Source organism: Uloborus diversus, chromosome 3, assembly GCF_026930045.1.
Source record: "Uloborus diversus isolate 005 chromosome 3, Udiv.v.3.1, whole genome shotgun sequence".
Lineage (NCBI taxonomy): Eukaryota > Metazoa > Arthropoda > Arachnida > Araneae > Uloboridae > Uloborus > Uloborus diversus.
This window is the reverse complement of record NC_072733.1, coordinates 205,656,451-205,676,223: the sequence shown is the minus strand read 5'-3', so window position 1 is coordinate 205,676,223 and position 19,773 is coordinate 205,656,451. Positions and strand designations below refer to the sequence as shown.

General features: G+C 34.2%; 1 protein-coding gene across 1 annotated transcript in view; it reads left to right on the top strand.

Annotated features, from left to right (window-relative positions):
• Window positions 1-12,520, top strand: part of LOC129218531 (RNA 3'-terminal phosphate cyclase-like protein) — a 29,208-nt gene extending 16,688 nt beyond the window's left edge. Inside the window, exons 3-7 of the mRNA XM_054852821.1 lie at window positions 1,231-1,406; window positions 3,035-3,360; window positions 7,932-8,091; window positions 10,920-11,023; window positions 12,326-12,520. Coding sequence (XP_054708796.1) covers window positions 1,231-1,406; window positions 3,035-3,360; window positions 7,932-8,091; window positions 10,920-11,023; window positions 12,326-12,476 — 917 coding nt within the window. The 3' untranslated portion in view covers window positions 12,477-12,520. The remainder of the gene's footprint in view (window positions 1-1,230; window positions 1,407-3,034; window positions 3,361-7,931; window positions 8,092-10,919; window positions 11,024-12,325) is intronic.
• The last annotated feature ends 7,253 nt before the right edge of the window (window positions 12,521-19,773 follow it).

The window sequence follows — 19,773 nt, the reverse complement described above, 5'->3', positions numbered from 1 at the left end:
CTATGGGAAATTATATCAATTTTCAAAAATAAAAACATATTTTCAATCTAATTTATTATTTCTCTAGAATGTTTGTTTAAATCAGTGCACGAGATCTTCCTCATTCCTTAATCAAATTCCATGTTTACGAATAATTTTAAAGCGTGTAATGCTGGCTGATGACAAAACATAGATGCATGGTCTTTTTTTTTTTTTTTTTTTTGGCAGAAAACTCTTGCTGTTTTTTATTACACAGTGCTTCAATGAGTAGCATTCAAAAATGAAGGTGCAACTGCTTGGTTGGTTGGAGTGTTGTGCTGTTAGTCAGAATGACACTATTGCAAATCAACGCCAATAAATATCTCTTTAATATTTCTTTTTTTTCCATCAGATGCTCACATAGGCAAGACTGTATTTGCCACAACCCGTTTTTTCCCATGCACAATTACTGCTTTTTCTTGAGTTACTCAGTCATGACATTTACGTTTGCATTGAAAATACATACAATCAAAAGGTGAGGGATGATCACATTATCAAAATGTTGTATTTAACGAAGTTTTGTTACTCATGTCTTCAAATTATATGTGCCTTCTTTTGAGGGTTTACTTTTTTCTGTTTACTTTAAGCCGTTTAATTGTTTCGATTCTTCTTAATAATGTTCGTTCTTTGAATTTTTTAAAGAGCGAAATGCCACATGAAACGATTCAAAGAACAGTGCGGAGTTCTGCAAGGGTAGACTAGTTTAAACTTAATTTTGAATGCAGCAAGTAACTTGGAATTTTCTGCAAAACAACCTGGAAAAATCAGGGAATGTTTTTTAATCACAAGTGTATGAACCTTATGTTATTAAATGACTTGTTTACTTTATTGGCTGATCATTTTAATTTCAATTGCTTCATTTAATTAATTCAGAGTAGTTTTCATTTTAATAGCACTTTAACCTTGTTTTTCCTTAAGCCTAGCTGAAGCAGAACTGCATTCAATTTACCGACAGCTAAATGAATTTTTGGTTTGCTGAATTTATTTTAGCTACCAGTCTGTTGGTAACCTCATCTTCGATCAGATGACATCTGCCTCCGGGACTCAGTTATCTACTATTCCCGACTGAGTAGCCCATAACAAGGATGAAACTGCAGTCTCTGGGAATGATAACCGAGGCTGTCAGTATATTGCATTCAGTTCTACCTTAGCCCTGGCTCAAGGGTTGTAACTTGCTGCTTAATAGAAAGTGGCATTTTCTTTTTGTTTCAGGCACCACCCTCAGGTATTCCCCTGGCCTGTTGCTGGGTGGCAAGGTGGAGATGGATTGTGGGGAAGGGCGCTCCCTTGGATATTACCTAGAGCCCCTCCTCTGCTTGGGCCCCTTTTGCAAGAAGCCCCTTGAAGTCACCTTAAAGGGGATCACCAATGACAACCAAGACCCTTCGGTAAGTGTGTTCGTGTGTGTCATGGAAAAAATAACAAAATATTAAAGAACTGAAAAAGTAATGAAAAATTAAAATTTTCATTCAAAGTTAAGGGAAAATGTACTGTTCAGTGAGAAAGTAACAGTTGCTAAAAGAGCATTAAAAATATTGAGTGTGAATAGCTTTTACAAGCAAAACTGTAGATTTGGTTGTAAAAGCTATTAACCCTAGAGAAGTCGCGGTTTGGTCGATTTCCCGCCCGTTGTCAGATATTTCGCTCTATCCCACCATCCCTTATTCTAATAATTGGGCCCAACTGTGTAGCTGAAGGTCAGATTCTCCCCAGCTCACACACTTGGTTCTGAGAGTTTTCCTCGGTATTTCAAGGTTGCATAGCTTTTGGAAATGTATGTTGGTCATTTAGACCAATAGCGCGCCATCCTAATCAGGTGTCATTTTCTCCCTGGCACTTCCTTTCTTCTGCTTTCGTCTCACGGATCGCTATGGCGGGGAAAAGACCAAAACGTGAGCACCAGCGTAACAAAAGGAAACTCGACTTCTCTAGGGTTAAAAGTAGAAAGTTGAATGATCCCAAAAACAAATCTGATTTTTGAAATCCCATTGCATCTGTTTCTGCAACAGCTGCCCATCTTTTTTTTTTTTTTTTTTTTTTTCAGTTTGATTTTACCACTTGAACATCACTGGTTTTGAATTTACCATTATTTTCAACACTTCATATATTTTATGTTCTGTAGTAGTAGACTTGCACTTTCTTGATTTTTAGAATGCGCACTCTAAAAGGGTTATTCAATTGCAAATGAGATCATTTAAACTACTTGTAAAAAATTTATTACATAATTTATCAACTTTTATTTTAATTTGGTGAAATTTCAGAAAAATAAACACAATAAGCCAAGCAATAGAATACAGAAATGGGGAAATTCTAATTCTCTGAAACAGTGGTGCCCGACTAATGACCCTTGAAGCTGTTGCACGTGGCCCTCTGTTACATTCAATGTGAGGAATTGAAAACTCCATTCTGGAACTTCCAAAAGCTATTTATTTATAAGCATTTGAAAATGTGTAAATAAATACATTTGAGTCAGAAGACTTAGTCACTACTGGAACCTGTTCTTCATAAATATCTGGTTCAAAAAAATGAATTTACAGAAGAACGTGATTTTACTTCATAGCCAAAATGCTGTCAAGTTACGTGGATAATTAGATGCATTGTCAACACCAAAAGGCAATATTTTTTTGGAACTTAGTAATGACTCGTGCAACCTTTGTCCCATTCATTATAGTTCTGCAATATTTATTAAATGTTTATTAGATATTTAAACATGAGTATATTGCATTCACTGTATTTTTACTTTTCTGAAATTTACACGATAAAGACAAATAAGACGAGTTGAATTTTGGCCTCATATGTTGGGCGTTGCACATTAAAAATATGCTTAAAAAAATCAAATATTTCGGTTTATTCAAAAAAACTGTACAATACCTTATTTATGTTTAATTCTTGTTGAAAGTGGTAAAAAAAATGGAACACAATGCCTTACAAATTATTGACCAAGTTATGATGTAGTCACAAAAAAAAGCATTTCAGAAATAATATAGACAATTCGAAATTTATTTTTCTTTCACAGGTGGATGCAATCAAGCTGTCCTCTCTCCCCCTCCTCAAGCGCTTCATCGTGAACGACGAAGGCCTGGACCTGGTGGTGGTGGGGCGGGGGATGGCTCCCCTAGGGGGAGGGGAGGCAGTGTTCCGGTGCCCTGTGGTGCGCGGGGCCCGGGCCCTGCAGTGCACAGACCCCGGGAAGGTGAGAAGGATAAGGGGGGTGGCCTATGCAGTGCGCCTTTCTCCCACCATGGCCTCTCGCATGGTGGACGCCGCCAAGGGCATTTTGCTCAAGTTCATCCCAGACGTCTACATCTACACGGACCACTACAAGGGCAAACACTCCGGGAAGTGAGTACTTACAACATTGCTGGTTTTGTGTAAACCAGGATGATCATTTTAAGAGTACCTTCAAAAAATGTTTCACATGCTTGCCAATTTTTATGGATTATACAAACAATTTACACGTTTAAGTTGCTTTTTATGTTTTCATGGGTCTGTCCCTTTTTTTTCTGCATTCTCTCCCTTTGTTTACTGTGTGATTAAACTGTGTGGATATCGCTATTTTTGTGCAAATCATTATTTTTAATTTTTCCTATAGCTCAAATTCCAAAGCAAAAGGTTTGCAGGATCGCCATTTTGCCACATTGTCTTGGCAACTAATATCCAGTTGCATCCAAGTCGAATCAAACCAGATCATCAATATATTTTAAAAATTTAGTAAAAACATTTCCAATGGCTAAGGAATATTGTATTTGGGGAACTAAGATGGCAAGATTCTGGCAAAAGTTGCAAAATATTACGAGTTACAGTGAAACCCCAATAAGTAGTCGACCGGTTAAGTGGTCACTCCGTTTAAGTGGTCGTTTTTCTTTGGTCCCGAAAAGGTCTCATTCACAGTAATGTAAAATGATCCTCCTTTACTGGTCACCAAATTTAATTTTACCGGTTAACTAGTCACTCAAAAATTGTTTTCTAAAACTCCTTTTTCTTATCGGATCTTAGAAAATAGTGTCGAACTTAGTTGAAAGGCTGTTTGATAGTCATTTTTCCTTGAAATCTCGATCCTCCTTTCTGGTCGTTCAATTTCATGAGTCAACATTGAAGGATTGTATTAATGTACTGTAACTACATTAAAATAAGTTGTTGTTATTTAGTAATGTATAAGTAAGAGAAAATGAAACAAAGTAACTATCATTAGTATTTTCCCCCCTCTTTAATATTTCCACTAATTTATAGACATTGATTACATAAGCTATTGTTTTTCTCACAGAATTCTACTGCTATTCATGAATATTTGTAAGGCTTTTTTTTTTCTTCCTTAATTTCCCACTCCACATAAGTAGTCATTCCGCATAAGTGGTCAAAAATTTTTGATCCCTTGAGCGACGACTTAACGAGGTTTTACTGTACTTAAGTTCAGTATTTTCTCCATTATTTTAAACTTTCTTTAAGTTTTGTTGATCATGTCAGTTAATTTAAATGTTTAATTTTTTAGCTTATTAACCCCTTGCACTCATATTTTTGCACCATTCTCTATGTATTCTTAATTAAATTTGAGCAAACTTTTAACTGGACAGGTTAATGATGTGCATGAAAAACCTTTACTGATGTCCATCTCTACAAGTTGGCAAGTATGGTTTCACCTTCATTTTTTCATCTGTTATTTTTGATGAGGCTTCTCTCTATATTCATTTACTTATTGATATGTTAAAATGTAGACATGTTGCCACTGCTCAGTAATAATATACTAGTTAGGGTTGCCACGCCACTGAGAAACCTGAAAAGCAGGGAAAATACAGGAAACTTTGACAATTTCCTTAAAAACCTCGAAATGGCAGGTCACATTTGAAAAATCAATACCCAAATAGTATATAACCTGCCAAAACATAAATAAATGAGAAAGAAAAATAAATAAATAAATAAAACAAAGTAAAAATATCTAATTTTACTTTAAAGTTTTTTAATTTAACATTAAAATGTTTATTATAAATGCAAAAATTATATAATATTTCTTTTTTCATGAATCTTGAATTTTATGTTAATTCAAGATGCATTAAATTTAGAGGATAAGATTCGTCATCCATATTTATTGTTCTGCTTAGCTTTTGCATTTTTCTTCTTTTAAGGTTCAAGTACAGGTTAGTCTTTTTTTTTTTTCATGAAGTTAAATATACTATTACTTCAATAGTATAGTATAGTTGTCAGTATACTATTTATTTCAATTTTAATGAATTCTTCTTTACTCTCCCTTATTTTTATTTACTAATTTTTTTCTTGTAAAGAAGGCATTCTTGCATGACTCTAGTGCTTGCACATTTTTTGAATGCTGCATATTATGTGGAAAACACCAGGATTTTTTTTCTCCAGAATTAAGTTCCAAACAAAAAAAGTTAAACAAAAATAACATTTATTAGCTATCATTGCATAGCACGTCTACACATTACTAAGGTTAAAGAGGGTCTGCAAGTTTTACAAAATGGAATGTGAACATTAAGTTTCAGATAGCTGTAGGAAGTTCTTTTAATATTCTTCTTGGAGACCACTATAAAAGTAACAAGAGTTCGTAAAATTGAAATACATTTAAAACTAAGTACTGCGTGTGGTGCGCATACTTCCATGGCAAGTTCCATCAGTTCTACACTAATACTACTAGTAAATCTATTTATTCTTTTTCCTCCCCCCCCCCAAAAATATATATATATATATATATATATATATATATATATATATATATATATATATACCGTCACACAGAAGCTACTTTATTTTCTTTATAAAAATAAAAGCAAAGATGTAGGAAGATGAAATTATAACTGAAATGAAAGGGATTAACTTTGCTAAGATTTCCTGTACTTAGTGCTGGAACTCTCAGGTAATAGCTACAGTAAACTCCAAATTGTCCCCTGCCTTTCAAACTTTTTTTTTTTTTTTTTTTTTGACGATGATTAATTGCATGTTGATAAATGCACCCATTTTAATTTCATAAGTGCAAAATCTGTTTTTTGACATTCTTATTTTTTCGTCCCTCTTCCTACTTACTGCTTTAGACTTACACTACTTACTGATTTTTAAGTCTACACTACTTGCGCACATAAACCAATGACCGGATCAGTTTGTTCGAAAAAATGACTCTCCCCTACATGTTCTGTTCTTTATGTAACCTAGTTATATCTGTTTTGTTAAATCTGTTGAAAAAACTTGCTTGCATACCAGGGGCGCAAGTAGACTCAAGTAAAATTTTCTGAAGCAATTAGGTAGCTCGCTCTCCTCCCCCCTCCCTTCTGTAAAAAGACTTCAAATATGCATACAAAAATCATTGGAAAAAAATCATTTTGAAAGTTTTTTCTTATAAATAATTTTACAATTGTAGAATTGTTGTCAGCCTAAAATGCCGCTGTTGCATGTGAGCATAATCCATTTGCAATTGTGAGTGGTCCTTTTTTTGCTTCAGTTTAAATGTATGCTAACAAATCAGTTTAAATGTATTAAATGTAAGTGCCAAAAATTGTTATTAAACTGATGCAAATGTAACTAAGCTATAGCATACACTACTATAGTTTTATACCTAATTAGTGGAATATCCACACATTTACTTATCCACGGTTACCGTGCTACCCTATTCCACGGATAATCGGGATTTACTGTACTTTGACTTAATGCCAAGCTCATAAAAAAGTGTTGTCCTGAAGATTTTTTGGGACAAGTGAATGATTCAGAAAATCTTGAGTGCTCATATAGGAGTTCGTAAATTAAAGGTTGTCAACTGTATTGTCATTCTAAACGGGCAAAATATGTCGAAATTCCCCAACTAGGATCATGAGAGTAATTACTCTGAAAATTTCTTCTAAAATATCCCTATTTTTTTTTCCTCTCTTCAAGAACAAGTAAAAAAGAAACATGATATCTTATAGAAAAATTTCATGTCTATTGTGAAGAGACATCAGGCATCATCTAAAATGTAAATGGAAGCATTAAAAAAGGAAAACCTCCGTACTTACCTGTAATACTGTCACGAAATCGTCGGATCTTTGCAGAATATTTTGGGAGGTCACAGTGACCAGCCATCGGCTTTTTACTGGGTTTTTTCAGTTTTGAAAAAAATGCCCCCACTGTATTGACTATTAAGTTCAACAATGATTCTTTCAGGGTTGATAAAAACCACGACTTTGAAAAAAAAAAAAAGCACCTATATAATGCTAGGCTAAATTAAAGAAATTAATTTGAATTTTGACATCTTGAATTCAAATTATGTTTATCGCAATTGCATGTTTTTTTGGGTGTGTGCTGGCATGTGTGTGTGTATGTGGGTATGTGTGTGTGTATATATGTGTGGGGGGTATGTGCCTGTGTGTGTTTGTGTCTGTGCATGTGTGTGTAGGCGTGTGTTTGTGTCTGTGTGCAGGTATGAGTGATTGTGTGTGTAGGATATGGACGCAACCTGGAGACTGTTTTCGCTAGAAGAGCAGCATCGTGAGGCCGGTCGAGGATGGTGCTGCAGAGAGAGGGGGGGGGAATAAAATAATAGGAACAACAAAACAGTCAATGAGAACAATAAGGAATGTGATTGCCCAAAAAAAAACTTTTTTAAATTTAAACTAGATTTTTTTTTAAATTTAAATAGAAATTTTGAAATTTGAATGTACTAAGTAACATTTGATTCTAACAAATTAAACTGTTCAAATTTGATGTCTAAATCAGATAATTCTTTTTTTATATAATGAAATATACAAAAAACTTAAGTTGGCCATATTGGATAATTTTAGCCATATCTCTGAACATCATGCCCATGAAATTCATTTTGAACTGTTAAAATTTTAATCTTTAAAAATCATGATTAAAACAATGTTTTTTTTTAATCAACTGATTAAAATCACTCAAATCTGGATTTTTACATCAAACTGATACAAAATCACTTGTAGGTCTCCAGGTTTTGGCTTGACCCTTGTAGCGGAGACAACTGGGGGCAGCTTCTACTGTGGGGAGGCCTGCTCTGAGCCCCAGGGCTCGGAAAAGGATTTCGTGGTTCCGGAAGAGATCGCCAGACGAGCCGCCTATGAGCTGTTAGAAGAAATCTATCGGGTAAGGGCCTTCTCGTTTTCATTGGGTTACAAACAGGGTTGTAGTTTTGGCTGGACAAAGCCTATTTTGGCCATGCCACTGGTAAATACCGGCCAAAACTTGATTAAACCACCATAAAGTTGGCTGAAACTCTATTGTATAAAAGCACACTTATATGTGTACACATACAGTTTGAATGCATAATGCTGCACATTTTAATGTGTAATTAAAAGAAATAGGATGTATATTTATCATTATTGAAATGATTTTAAACGCTGATTTAATGATTTAATAGCAACTTTTCTCATGTTAACATTAAAAATTGCGCACAACAAAGACACTTGTTTATTAGGAATACTAAACAGCCTGCAATAAAAACTAATAGCTACTCTTCACAAAACTTGTAACATGTATTCAATGTATTAAAAAATAAGAAGTATACTTTGATTAAATTTGAATTCCATTTTGTACACATAAAACTGAAACAAGTTTATATTGTGCCATTTACACTGTTTGAAACATATTTTTTAAAAAATTATCACATCTTTCTCCTATGATGTGACTAACCTTTTGGAACATACTGTAATTTATTACTTGCATAAGGTGTAAAATTAACTGGTTATTTAACTAATAAGTAATGGCTGATTATAGGATCAATGTTTCATATTTTCTTTTGATTATGTACTCATTTACTTTGATTTTAAACTTTATTGTTTCCTATATCAACGTACAATGGTCAAAACTATTCAAAGCAGATTTTATCCAAGTCCGTTTTATCCATGGCTAAAACCATTACTGGCCAAAACTCTTACAACCCTGGAAACGAGGGAAAATACTTTTTGTCAAAAAAATTGAGACTTTTTTTAATCATAAAAAAGTGTATGTCATTATGCCATGTGCCATAGCTATCGAGATGCGAGGTCTTACAGTCGCCAGGAAAGAATTTAAAGAAACTAATTTCTCGTTGACGATTTCACCGTCAGCATGTGGCAGGACATTCATCTGCAAAATGTGAGAAAGATGTCTCCCATTACTCACCAAACTTCACTCAATTTGGTGACTTTTCTTCAAATTTCGGTAGATATTCGGACCTCCTCTTTCTATACTGAGGACATAAAGGCAAATAATAGTTTGTGTCTGGAAACATGTCTTACTATTCTCTTTTCAATGCTACACATTTAAATGTTATACTGTCATGTGGGTTCCCGGTAATTAGATCATTCTTTCACTGATTTATCGATTATTACGGGACTAGTATAAGTTATATTAAATCGAGGAGCATAGACATTTAATGCAGTTGAATCCAGTTGAGGGAAATGTGTCATTAAATTGAAGAAATTGTTAAGTCAAAGTCATACTGTACTTTAAAAGAAATCAACACATTGCTTTCATGGAAAAAACTAATTAATTGGCCAATTATGAGTTCCCCAAGTTCTCGATGATTGATCAGCACATCCATAATTTTAATCATAAAAATTTTAAATCTAAGTCCCTTTTCGGTCTTTTTTCTCCCTAGGGTAAAACTAAAAATCGGTCTATAGCCCAATATGTATTGGACTAGAGATGAGCAATGTCATTCTTTTTATTGGTCCGTCCATCAGAGGACAAGCCATGGGTATATGCAACATTTTAAGGGGGGCTCAGATATTTTCCCCGTGGAAACCAATTTCATTACTGATTAAAAATATTAAAATTTGACATTGTTAATAACTCATTCATTAACAGCTGGAAAAGAAATATTTTTACGTTTTTGCAAAGAAAAAAAGTACTAAAACCAAGAGAGGCTCTAATTTCTAAGGTGCCCCCCCCCCCTCCATATGAGCGCCCATGCAATGACTTGTGCACTGAACTTGTTCATTTAAAAATTTGCAGTTGATATCTCCACCAGGTTACTCATTCAGATTGAAAATGTTTCATTGGTGTCCTTATATTCTTTTGAGGAAAAGCAATTAAAATTGCTTAACAGTTAGAAAATATACCAACAAAAATTTAGTCAAGAAATAATTTATTTTGGTCTAATTGTACAAAACAATCCTTTATTTTGTGAGCTATTTATTGGTAGTCAAGTGGTAAGACATCTGTTTTCCATTCCAAAAGTCACAGGTTCAATTCTTGCATCATAAAAAACTGAATAATAATTTTTTTTAAATAAAAAACTAAATTTAAACAAAATAGCCACAAATCGTCCTATAAAACATTTTGAAATTGAAAACAGAACTAAAATGATTTCGAATGTGTAAAATGAAAGTAATATCAAGACATTTAAAAAAATCAATCTGAGAAATTAAATGAGACCGGAGAAATGAGATGAGAGAAATTGATTGAAAAATTGAATGAGTTGGTCTTTTAGACTGGATTGTATTTTAGCGACTCTTTCATAATAGGTATTTAACAATCTAATATTTAAAATCCTTTTCAAGTGCAGTGGTCACAGATCCAATTTTACATTTTTTCCTCTCTTTTTTAGATTTTTTTGTATTATAACTCTTTTTCTTTTAACTATAATGTAGATGGCAGAAACACAAAAATGGCTTTTTCTGTTGGCTCCATTAATTGTTAAAATCATCCCAATTTTTGAACTCAAAAATAATTTTAAAAAAATTTCACAATTTGCTGAAACAGTCAACCATTTTTCTTTTCTCCCCGAGGTATTCAACTGCCCCTGATGGGCAGTGTGAACGAATGAAGACACCACCACCAAAGAAAGAGACTCATAAAAAAATAGATTTCTATATGATCCATCAAACGCACTCATGGTGTTTTTTCATTAGATTTCAAAATGTTTAATGACTCGCTCCCTAAGGGGGTGATCGAATGTATGCAATTAAAAATGGCTGTTCTTTTTCCAGGGTGGCTGTGTGGATTCCAGCAACCAGATGCTGGCCTGCCTCTTCATGGCCCTGTCCAGCACAGACGTGTCCAAGACCAAGATGGGACCCCTCTCAGACTACACGTGAGTCTCTTTTCTATTAGAAAGATCAGAAAGTAATCTCTTTTTAGAGCAGTTACTTTTAAAAGTCACTCACAGTGAACTCCCGATCATCCGCAGAATTGGTTGGCACGAGTGCCACAGATACTGCAGTACACTGCCAATGGCATATTAAAAAGAATCTAAAATGTACAGAAACCAAAATCCATTGCATTTTAAAATTACTTTTACGAACTTATCCTTCGGGTCTTAATCACAATGACTCGGGAATGAAAAGCTTCAGTGTGATCCAAAAGATTTTCATTTCCTAAAAAACACTCCAGCTCTATGTAACTAGTGAAGTCCATCATGAGCAGTAAATTATGTTCCTTTGAGTAGCAGAGTTTTTTTCTATGCACGTCATTAGAATCACAAGAATGCTAATTCAGATTTTACTTAGCATCTCTGGTAAATTAAGTCTTACAAAGTTGAAATGGGGCTCAACAGAATTCTTGTCCTTATTTGGCATTTTTCAACATCTTGTTTGATTCTGAACTCTTCATCCTTTTTTTAGGCTATAGTAAAATGCATACTTGCCAACTCTATTAGTTTTGCCAGGAGATTCCCATAATTTGATCATTTCATTTGATTGTGCATATGATGTAAGGAACATTTGGTTGTACTAAAAAGGGCAGAAAAAAATCTCTATTCTTCCTGAAATAACAATGAAAAATATGTCGTAATCATCTACTCGAATTTTTAATCATTTACTGGATTTTTTCCCAGTAGATTTTGGCAGGTATATGAAACATAATTTATCTTTCATTAGTAGTCACAAATTACAAAAAAATACTTTGGCTCCGCCTTCTCTTGAAGTATTGTTGCCAAAATCAAATTAGCCTCCCTATTCTCCCGAGATCTACCTATATACAGTAAAACCCCTCCTAACGGACACTTCTCTTCTGCAGATACCCCTCTATTGCAGACAAAAAAATTGTCCTGCTAGTGACTGCATTAGAGAGGTTTTCCTGTACCAATTTTTATTTTAACCCGCTTGTTACTTTCTGAGCTATAGCAGTCATGCAAAACAAAGAGAACGTTAGATTGGTGTCAATTCCTCCAAGGCCGAAGGAGTGAACACTTATATGCTCCAATTCTCACATGGGGTTACTTATGTGTACTAAATTTTGTTTATTATCATGCATTTCATTTTTTGCACATGCACATAAATGAATTATTTCCAAAAATGGGCAAAATAGTGTCTGCAAATCCGTCAAAATTTGAAAAATTTCCATCACTTTCTTTTATATTGTAGATAAGATATTAACAGTCACTTCTTTCCTGCAGCATTCAGTTCCTGCGCCACATCGAGGACTTCATGCAGCTGCGCATGAAACTGGAGACAGATCACAGTGATCAGCTCAGGTTGGGCACGCACAAGGTCACAGTGACCTGCATCGGTACCGGGTTCAACAATGTGAGCAGGGTTGTTTCATGAAGCTTCTTGTATTTTTGTTGATAATAAAGTTTTATTTTGTGTAACAGACTTAATTCTTGTGACTACTTCAGACCAAAGGGGGCTCCTGAAGGCAGAATTCATACTACTTTCAAAAACCCTTAATTTCGTTTATCTTTTTTTAAAACAGGGACACAAAAATCTAAATGTGTAAGGCCAAAACGTGGCAACTTCAAATTTTTTCACATCTAGAAATGTTATCTAAGTGCAACATTCCTGCTTAATTTGATTTAAAGAGAAAGCATTCAGATGCTCAAAGTCACTTTGTTGTGCCAAGAATTTACTTAATGACTGACTCACTTAGTAAGTCAACTACGTTTTTGCATTATTTCTTCTTCTACTAATATATTAATGTAACAGCCAGTTTTATATTTATACAGTAAAGTCTCAAAACCCTTGATGTCTAGAAAAAAAAATTCCCTTGTATTTTTCCATGAAAAGTCCTATGCATTTTCCATAGTTATCTCAAAATTTATTTTTCGAAACCCTCAATATGAGGAAAGTTTTGCACAGAAGCTAGTTTCCATTGTTGTTTTCCTTTGGCAAGTTCTGTAGTAAAACCAGTTTTCAAAGACAATTGCTTTAAGTTTTCCCTCCCTTTCTTTGGAAATTTTGAGAATAGTGGATTGGGGCAAGATTATAGAAGAGTGTGGGTATGAGGAGAGGGTGGTGCTGTAATTCTTTTTATCTCTTTCTTTTCTGCAGAGTTTAGAATCTTTGTCCATTTCTTTTGAACATGTTATCCACTTAGAGGAGGGGGGGGGGTCGATTTTTTGCCTTTTTTAAGTGAAAATGGAAAATGCGTTCTGTCTTCTGCTGTTTTTAATTCTTACAAAACGGCAGCAAAAAAGTTTTTGAATGGAGGGGGGGGGGATTACTGGTTGAAGATAAAATTAGATTTTTTAGATGAAAAAACAAGGTCAGAGATCAATGTTCATTTCAAAATTTCATCTTGTACACTTCTGACAATTGCAAAATAAAAACTAGTAAAATGTAAAATAGCAAATCTAGTAAAACTTTAAATTACAGTTAATAAGGACTAACTGTAATATTAATTGTAATTCTAAGTGGTCCCATAGTACATATGAGGCAGAGAGGACGCAAAGGGGGATATAAGTGGACTTTTTACATTTATAAGTAAAACAAGTTTAAAGTTCAGATCCTAGGTAGGCTCTCGTTGATTTTTTTTTATAAACCGTACTGTAAAACAGCACTAAACACAGCTACTAGTATAACAGAGAAGGAGTTCGCCTAATATTTGCACTAGTTATCTCCAAATTTTTAGTTTTGCCACTTGCATCCCTTTTCTTCTCATTATTATTTTACAGTCTCAAGCCCCAAATATTCATATTCCAAATTCCATTTTAATTTCCATGTACAAAGAAATTTTATGCAGTTTTGTGAAACCAGATATTATCAAAGGTTCAAACATAATGGAGGTTAAGTATGCTGAATTGATTAATCAAAAGAATGATCAGGATATCTTAGTCTGTTCATCTACTTTGAAACTTGTTGGAATGTTAAAGCCTGAAGAGAAGAAGGAATTTTATAAATCCATACGAAAATATTATATAAGTGTGTGCAACTACATTAGATTAAAGTTCCCTATCAATAGTAATCTGTTATTACATGCAGAAGTTACTGACCTGGAGAAAATCATATCAAAGTCCTTCTCTGGTATAGTTTTTTTTTTTTTTTTTTTTTTTTGTGAGTAAATTTCCTATTATGCTGTTACAAAAGAATGGAAAAACAACTGATGAAGGCAAAGATAAGCTCGAAAGTGAAATAGATGACTCGCCATCCAAATGACTTCCATCCAAATAGATGACTTGCCAGATGATGTGCTAAAAATGGAGAGAATAGATGAAAAATGGGGGGCCGAGTGAAAAAATTGTGTGATGCCAGTGGTTCACTAAAGTACGGAAGGCTCTCTTTTACGATGCTATCTATTCTAACAATACCTCATAGCAATGCAGAGTGTGAAAAAATGTTTAGCAGCATGAGAAAAACTAGGACAGAACTGCGTTCTTCTTTGGATAACAGCATAAAGAACATTTTAATCTGCAAGAACTTACAGAAAAACTTCTTTTGAACATGTTTTTTATAGACAATTTTTGAAGGCGAAGTCAGCGACTTTTCAAAGTTTAAGTTCAAAGAAATAAAAGTTTATTTATTTACTTATTTTTAAATTTATTTTATTACTTTTTTTTTGCTAAAAAAGCACAGATCAAGTAATGGTTAGGATTTGAAAATATTATAATACTTTAAATTTTAATACTGTTACAAATTCTGTAAATAGTAATTATTGTAGGAACGTAACCTGTAAATAGTTTCCCGTAATGAATATACAACCCCTTTTTCATTCGGCTAAATTATACGACCCCTATTTTCTTTCTTTTCATTGATAACGGTCTACTACTTTACAGAAGCGTGTGGAATATTTGAGAAATTTCTTTTCGGTGTATTTAAGCCGTTAGCGATGGATAAACAGTTAGTTTCGATTGAGAATTTGCGCTGAGTGTGTATTAGCTCTGTTTATAGCGAGGCATTTCGCTGTGTTGTTTTCGTATTTGGAAGTAAATACGTGTGTAAACGTTGAGTTTACGGTGTTGTGTGCTAATTGCTTAATTGCTGATGAATAATTTCGCAGTTGTTGAAGATCTTTCCTGTACATAGTGTAAATAAATTTCCTGTGTTTTTATCAAGAACTGTGTTTTCATTTCAAGAAAGCGGAAGTCGCACCGAATCCGTTACAATACTTTGCTTTGACCGAAAAGAGTTGACATGTAGCCACGGTTCATACCGATTCTTGCCTACGCTCCTTATCTAGAACCTGTCACCGTGAACGGCAGGGGACCGAGGGGTAATAGCTAACAATAGAGACCAGGAAAGTGGGTTGACAACTGATGGGTTCTCTCTGGACATAGGGAAAAAGTTTTGCATGGATGGGGTAATTTCTGTGCTATTTGGAGGGGTTTTTTCTTTCCACTAGATTGGGACGAATCGAAATAAGTGGAATGTTATCGTTTGGCACAGCTGTTTTCAGCGCCTCGTGTGCTACATCGTTTTTTTTTTCCCCTTCTTTCTTAAATTTATTTTTTAAACCTGAGAATTTGAAACATTTATTTTAAAAACAAAATTTATTTTATGTACAATTTTAACTTTATAAAGGAAACTTATCCTTTATATCAACCAAAAAAATTTTGAAAACATGAATGCTTATAGTTCAATTTCTGCTAAAGCATTTGATAGATTTGAGACCTGATATTCAATTTGAAAATTGCTGTAATTATCCAATTAATGAAACAAATAAGAATGCGCTTTAATAAAAATAACAAATAATAAACATAAAACAGAGAGTAAAATTAGTAGTAATTCTGATTTTAAAAAAAACTACCTTGCGTCCATACAGCTTTCGTGCTTTTAGTTTTTTTTAGATGTATTGATATTTTGTGCTTTTTACTGCTTGAAGTACAAAATATTGCATCGGAATTAACAATAGGATTAATGTTGAAAAGAACTGCAAGTATTCGGAGGCATTGTAGAAAATGATTGTTCATACCGCTCATAAATTATATATTGTGGGCTTGATTTATTTTTATATGTCTTTACCGCGTTCGTGTGTGCAGAATCTAAGAACTTCTAAAAAGCAGTGCCGAATTTCCAAACGAGGTTGATACATTTTTAGGGGACACAAAATTTTACTACGATCATTTTTTTACTATATTGTTGAAAATAAAATTTCATTATTTTTTATTTTCCATACTGAGTCATTTTCTTATTATTAAATTTTATCACCTTTTCCAAGAAGTGATAAACAATGGGGACTGACTATACATCCCCAGAAATATTAGTTAATGCTTAATTATAGACATACTTAATTTCATTTGTTTTTACTTATATCTGTGAATGTTATTTCAATAAATAAAAATTATTTGGGAAATTTCGTTTCTGAAGATCTGCGATGCTATTCGCATGCAAAAAAATCCAAGATTTTGTCCTGTTTTTTTTTTTTTTTTCCCCTACCGCGAAATTTTTCTCGGACATTTGGCTCGTAAGTGAAAAATTGTAAAACAAATCCCTAGGGAAAAAAATATTGGTTTTGATTATTTTTTAAATATTTTTGAGAAAAAAAAATATTTACCTCAAGAGTCTTGCAGCTCGCTCCAAAGAAAATTTTATACATAAATTGAATTCATGTCGTGATTATAGATAATGCAAAGATAAGTTGTCACAATTAAATAGCGCTGCACTGCTTTCAATATGCTTTTGTGTTTTAAAATTGTACATATTTTTAGATATTTATTACTATTATTAAATATAAAATTTACTTGAAAGACGTTAGAAAGAAAGAAACACTTACCTATATATTTGTGGCACTGGTAAAGTTGGTTCATCTATGCTCCTTTTCTTCAGCTGGTTATAAAAGACTTTTCTTGTTTTTTCATTTGTCTGTGGCTCATGGTTGTGGACATTTTTAATATTTTGTGCTGTTCCGTTCATTGTAATGATGCTTGCTTTGCAATTTAGTTTTGTACATTTCCAGAACAATTTTTGAGTTCCCTTCCGATTTATTCGGAACATAAAGTCGTCATAAATTAATATTTTTCCTCCCCTGATGGAATCAATAAAATGAATGCTCATTTTAATAATGAATCATTACTAGACGAAAAGACCGAAGAAAAAAATGGCTGAATCTCAGCTGCTAACACGTTTTACATTTAAGAGGAGATCGTAGGGAAAAATTAGAAATCCCTACCCAACCCCTTCTCTAAAACCGGAAATCGTCCCCTCCATGTGATTGACGTTAATCCTCTCCGGAGGGCGTGATCCACTCGTCAAAAATGCTCTCGTTATCAGCGTAGGCGAAAATCGGTAGACACCGTAGCCACCGCGTACATTGTAAGATTTTTTAAGTTGGCATGGGTAATTGTGAGAGTTTCTAGCGTATTTTTTTCAAAACCTTGATAATTCTATATTTTTTCCCTCACGAGAGATTCCAGATTGTACTGTATATGCAATTTACTTATTTGATTTATCAAATAATTATTTGAGGAATTTTTGAAATGTACTCTTCAACTATTTTGTGGTAAATAGGTAAATCCTTAAAAAGATCTTAATTTTGACTTTCAGAAATGAGTGTTGACACTGAGAGGTGTTTTAACAATGCGTATTAACCCCTGCTAGGGTCATGGCCCCTGCAGGTTTGCACCCCATGCTGGCGACCAGAGGCCATATATAACTCTATCAATCAAGTAAACTTTTTATGAATTTCTCAAAATAAAACTTATAATTAGTGGAATAAGTATGATTAAATTTCCATTCGCAGCTTTAGTAGCGACACGTCTGCCATCTTGGAGCTAAATGCTTTTTTTTTTCCTACGCCAGCTACAGTGAAGTAGCGTATTTGCTTGATGATTGTATATTAATATGGAGTTAAAAAGAAACCATTATTAATAAGCAAAATATGCTACTTCATCGCAGCAGGCATAGGAAAAAAGCGTTTAGCCCCAAGACGGCTTTATAGTATCCAGCTTCTAAACCTTGTTTTGGGTTTTATGATATTTTAATGTTTTTAAAAGTTATAAACTGAGTTATTTTTACTTAAGTCTCTTCTTTATTTTCCAAGATAATAGAAGCATTAGTTGTTCCACTCACTCAGAGCTCAAGTCAAAGATGTGTAGTTGTTACTGCACTTCGGCAGTGGTGCACCTTTAACTTAAACCACTTTTCGTCGAATCATTTCCAAGGTCGACTTTTTCCTCTCATCTCCGCTGTGAGCAGAAATTTTTGACAGCCTGCTATTAGCAGAAACGAGATTTCCAATGATGGAAGAGGGAGGGAAATGTTCTCAATATATCCCTAAATTAAGGTTGTCAAAGATGCAACCTGGCCAAACATGATCCCCAAACATTAAGAACCTTATCAACACCTGTTCAGGTCATTCATTCTCTAGCGTCCTCGAATAGATTACATAAAATGAATAGCTAAAGCCGGATTTTAATGACAGTAAATCTTTACTAATAATAAAGCTGAAAGTCTGTGTGTCTGGATCTCAGTTTGTCACGCGCATAGCGCCTAGACTGTTCGGCGAATTTTCATGAAATTTGGTACAAAATGAGTTCGTAGCATAGGGGTGAGCACCTCGAAGCGATTTTTTGAAAATTCAATTTTGTTCTTTTTCTATTCCAATTTTAAGAACATTTTATTGAGCAAATTACCATAACAAGGGCGAGCAAATGAACATATAAAGTTGGAGAAATTCATCATCCATTGTTTGTAAATATACAGACGAACCAAATGACCTTTTAATTTTCTACTGCGGGCAAAGCTGTGCGGGTACCACTAGTATGCACATAAATGAATACCCGAGTTATTAATTGTTGGAAAATTCCCAGCCTTACCTTCAGGTGTCACAGAGCACAAAAAACGTCGGGAAGCGATCGTGTGGAATTGAAAAAGAAATAAAGACACAGGGATTGACTGGGAAAATTTGTTAATTACATTTTTTCTTAAATATATTTAATCTTAAATTTGTATCGACATGATTGATATGCGAGTATGTACAATGCTTGAAATAAAAACAGGTGCGTGCATAAAAGTGTTCTATCGGCGCACTGACTAGATTTCCGACTAGTTGACCATGAGCGTGTGGGATTCCATATGGGCCGCAGAGTCGTACAGGGTGTCGGTGTCCTGGGTGGGCTCCCCCTGGGTGGTCATTCCAAGCTCGTTAGCTTGCGAGATCGAGATTCTCGCTCACGTGATTGGTTGTGATGTAGAAATGTCGCAAAGCAGTGTTCTAATCTACTCGAACTTAGCTTGCGGCTAGGTTCGAGTAGATTAGAATACTACTTTGCGACATTTCTACGTCACAACCAATCACGTGAGCGAGAATCTCGATCTCACAAGCTGACAAGCTTGGAATGACCGCCCTGGAGTTGGCACTGGTTGTTCAGGGTACCTGCGCCACAGTCGCAAAAGAACCTGAAAGGTATCCTTTTGAATTCGAACTTTTTTTTATTAAAGTTATGTCACTTGGTTAGATGGCTTGTTTAGTCTTGGCGACAATAGAAAAAAATGTTAAAAGCGATTGGCAAAAAATAAAATAGCTGAAAATAGAGGAAGTGCCGAGTGACGGACCTTTAACGGAAACGTACCTATTTAACTAAAACACAAATTGCTTCTTGCAAGATCACTGCAGAACAGACTAGACTAAAGCAGATGGTTACTCAAGGAAATGGCTGCAACAAGAATTGAAATCACAGTGACATCTCCA